Genomic DNA, 2,441 nt, shown 5'->3' on the forward strand with positions numbered 1-2,441 from the left:
TTCAGCCGTCTTCTGCGTTCGAACTCTAACCGGGACGACGTCTTCCCAGAGTCTTGGCGAACATTCGAAACCAGTTCACCAACCAACGGATGTCTATCTTAGCGACGTTAAAGTTGAGCTGGCCCCGGTGTGTGTTGACGGAGATAGCACCTCTCTGTATCTGTCGTCGGTAGCGCGTGATTGTTGCCGTGGAGATCCCATACACGGCGCACCATGAATCCCGACACACACGCCCTATTAGCGGTAAATAAAACGAGAAGACATGCCGCTCACCACTCCCACGACGACGTACTGCGGTGTCTGTCTTCATCAACATCGCCAGCGAGGTCAGGATGCTCTGCTTCTTTTCATGCGTAGTCATTTGCCCCAAAGAGCACAGGAAGTTTTCAAGATCAGCTGCCTTGCCTTGAAGGCACTTCTCCGTGCAATGATCTTGCTGAATCAAACTCGTAACTTGCTCCCGAAGTTGGTCATCAGACCAAAAGATCCTACCCTCCACTGAGAAGTCCTCAACAGACTCTACGTCTGAATGATCCTGTAAGGCGTCCTCCACGGCATCTTCAACGTCTTCACCACTCGAAACGCCATTTGATTCGCCTGATATTGGCTCCCACACACTGTCATCTGATCCTTCACCGCCGGTTGCGTCCGAATCAGGTAGAAGAGAGCCCAGTAGATTCCTGTCATAATGCCGAAGCGCAGTGTTTGTCCTGGTACTGGCGTCGCTGGCCACAACCGAAGTGCTGGAAGAGTTTGTGCTGGTGTTCATCGTGCTCGTTCTAAAAGATACACCACCAAAAAATGGGTCCGTTTGGAAAAACGCCTCTACTGAAAAATTCGTTTAATTACGTTTTTGAGTGGTCAATCTTTAAAGCCGTTTATCTCGATAACTTTAAATGGTTCGTAAGGATCAGTTCGTTTCGAGCCGTCTCAAATGCAGAGCGTCTGCTTGGTGTCAATAAAACGAGGAATCAAAGTGACAAGATCTTCTCAAGCGACCCCCAACCGTCGTGATCAGTTCGGCGGCGACTCACATGCTTGTACCACTAGTATTTGAGTATCTTCCTCCTAGTCTCTCTATCTCGCCTTTCGATCGCTAAGATGCCTTCATACGCCGGTGAAGACCCCCACCGCTAATCGCGGGGGAATTGTCCATGGATGACGGTAAAAACCGTCACATGTTGCTGGCCAACGACGACGTTTTCGCCGAGGGGCAACAGGACCGACAAGACGAGCTCGACGCATTGGTTGACAGTCTTGCTCAGCCATCGGGTCTGGGAGATCTGCAGAGCTTCTTGGTCAGTGACGCCGCGCAGAAGGACAAGATCGATCAGCTGGTTAACTTCCTGGCTGACGGTCCCGCACCGGAGACTCACAACGATCTCGTGGCGGAGACGGACATATTTCCGACGAGCAAGAGCAGAAGCAGAAAGAGCTGGATGCGCTGGTGGACTCACTGTCCGGAATCTCCATGGCTCCTTCTCCAGCAACCGCTACGGCCACGGCTTTGCTGGCATCGGACGTTAACGACGTGGGCGTTGCCAATACGCAGGCTTCGTTCCTCAACGTGATAGAAGGTGCGGTCCTGCTACTGGTTGCTGTGGTGCTGATCGCCATGACCAGACGTTCGCAGTCGAAGCGAGAGGAAGAGGCGGATGAGCGCATGGATTTTGGCTACATCATCTTGTATGAGTGAAGCTTCACAACATCATACCTCTAACGCAGTCAATATCTTGTCTTTTGCATTCGATGTGGGGCTTTAATGGTTCTCTGGTGTAAATATGTAGTAACATTACATGTAGCTCGAAGTTGCCAGAGGTTGAAAGTATTCCCGAATAGTATAAATACGGACAGCCCTATAGGGATTAATTCACGAGTGTGTGGACCGGTAGGAGGATGACGGAAGACCTCCTATTCATCCGCCTAAAATTTAGCCTAACCCTTTGATAAAAAAAGACGATGTCAATCAAAGAGATATTTGACCGGACCACGCGTGTTCTCTCAGGGAGGACCTAAACCATAGCAATAACATACAACAAATTCACAAGGTAAGATGTAGCAGTCACAAATATGATATTGTACAATACCTTTCATCCTTTGAAGTTACATCGAAAAACATGATTTGATCTGGCCCGCTGTAGAAAGGCAATAGCCTGTTCATATGCTCTTGCCTCGCCAGCGTATGTCTGATGAGTAGTCATACTTGATTTAAAATCAATCTGTTGTGGATACCTTACGTAAGGGTAAATGGCCGGCAAATATTGCCCATTCAGCCCTTAATTTGTTAAAAGGTACCCTATAGACCAAATCGGAGCCCTTACGTAGGGCCTCCACAATTGGATCATAGTCGGCAAAATCAAAAAGTGTTATTGGTCAAATATCATTTTATTTAGTGGCCTGGCTTAGCAATTTAACTCCAGTTCGTCCTCAAATCCCACTTT

General features: G+C 48.6%; 1 protein-coding gene across 1 annotated transcript; it reads left to right on the forward strand.

The window, feature by feature from the left end:
* Window positions 1–1,154: 1,154 nt before the first annotated feature.
* PITG_20510 (uncharacterized protein) lies at window positions 1,155–1,696 on the forward strand (the record flags this gene model as incomplete). The annotated part of the gene is made up of 2 exons (XM_002895635.1): window positions 1,155–1,302; window positions 1,371–1,696. The coding sequence occupies 2 exons, from the start codon at window positions 1,155–1,157 to the stop codon at window positions 1,694–1,696; spliced, it is 474 nt and encodes a 157-aa protein (XP_002895681.1).
* Window positions 1,697–2,441: the final 745 nt, after the last annotated feature.

This window comes from Phytophthora infestans, genomic scaffold, assembly GCF_000142945.1.
Source record: "Phytophthora infestans T30-4 supercont1.146 genomic scaffold, whole genome shotgun sequence".
Taxonomy (NCBI): Eukaryota; Oomycota; class Peronosporomycetes; order Peronosporales; family Peronosporaceae; genus Phytophthora; species Phytophthora infestans.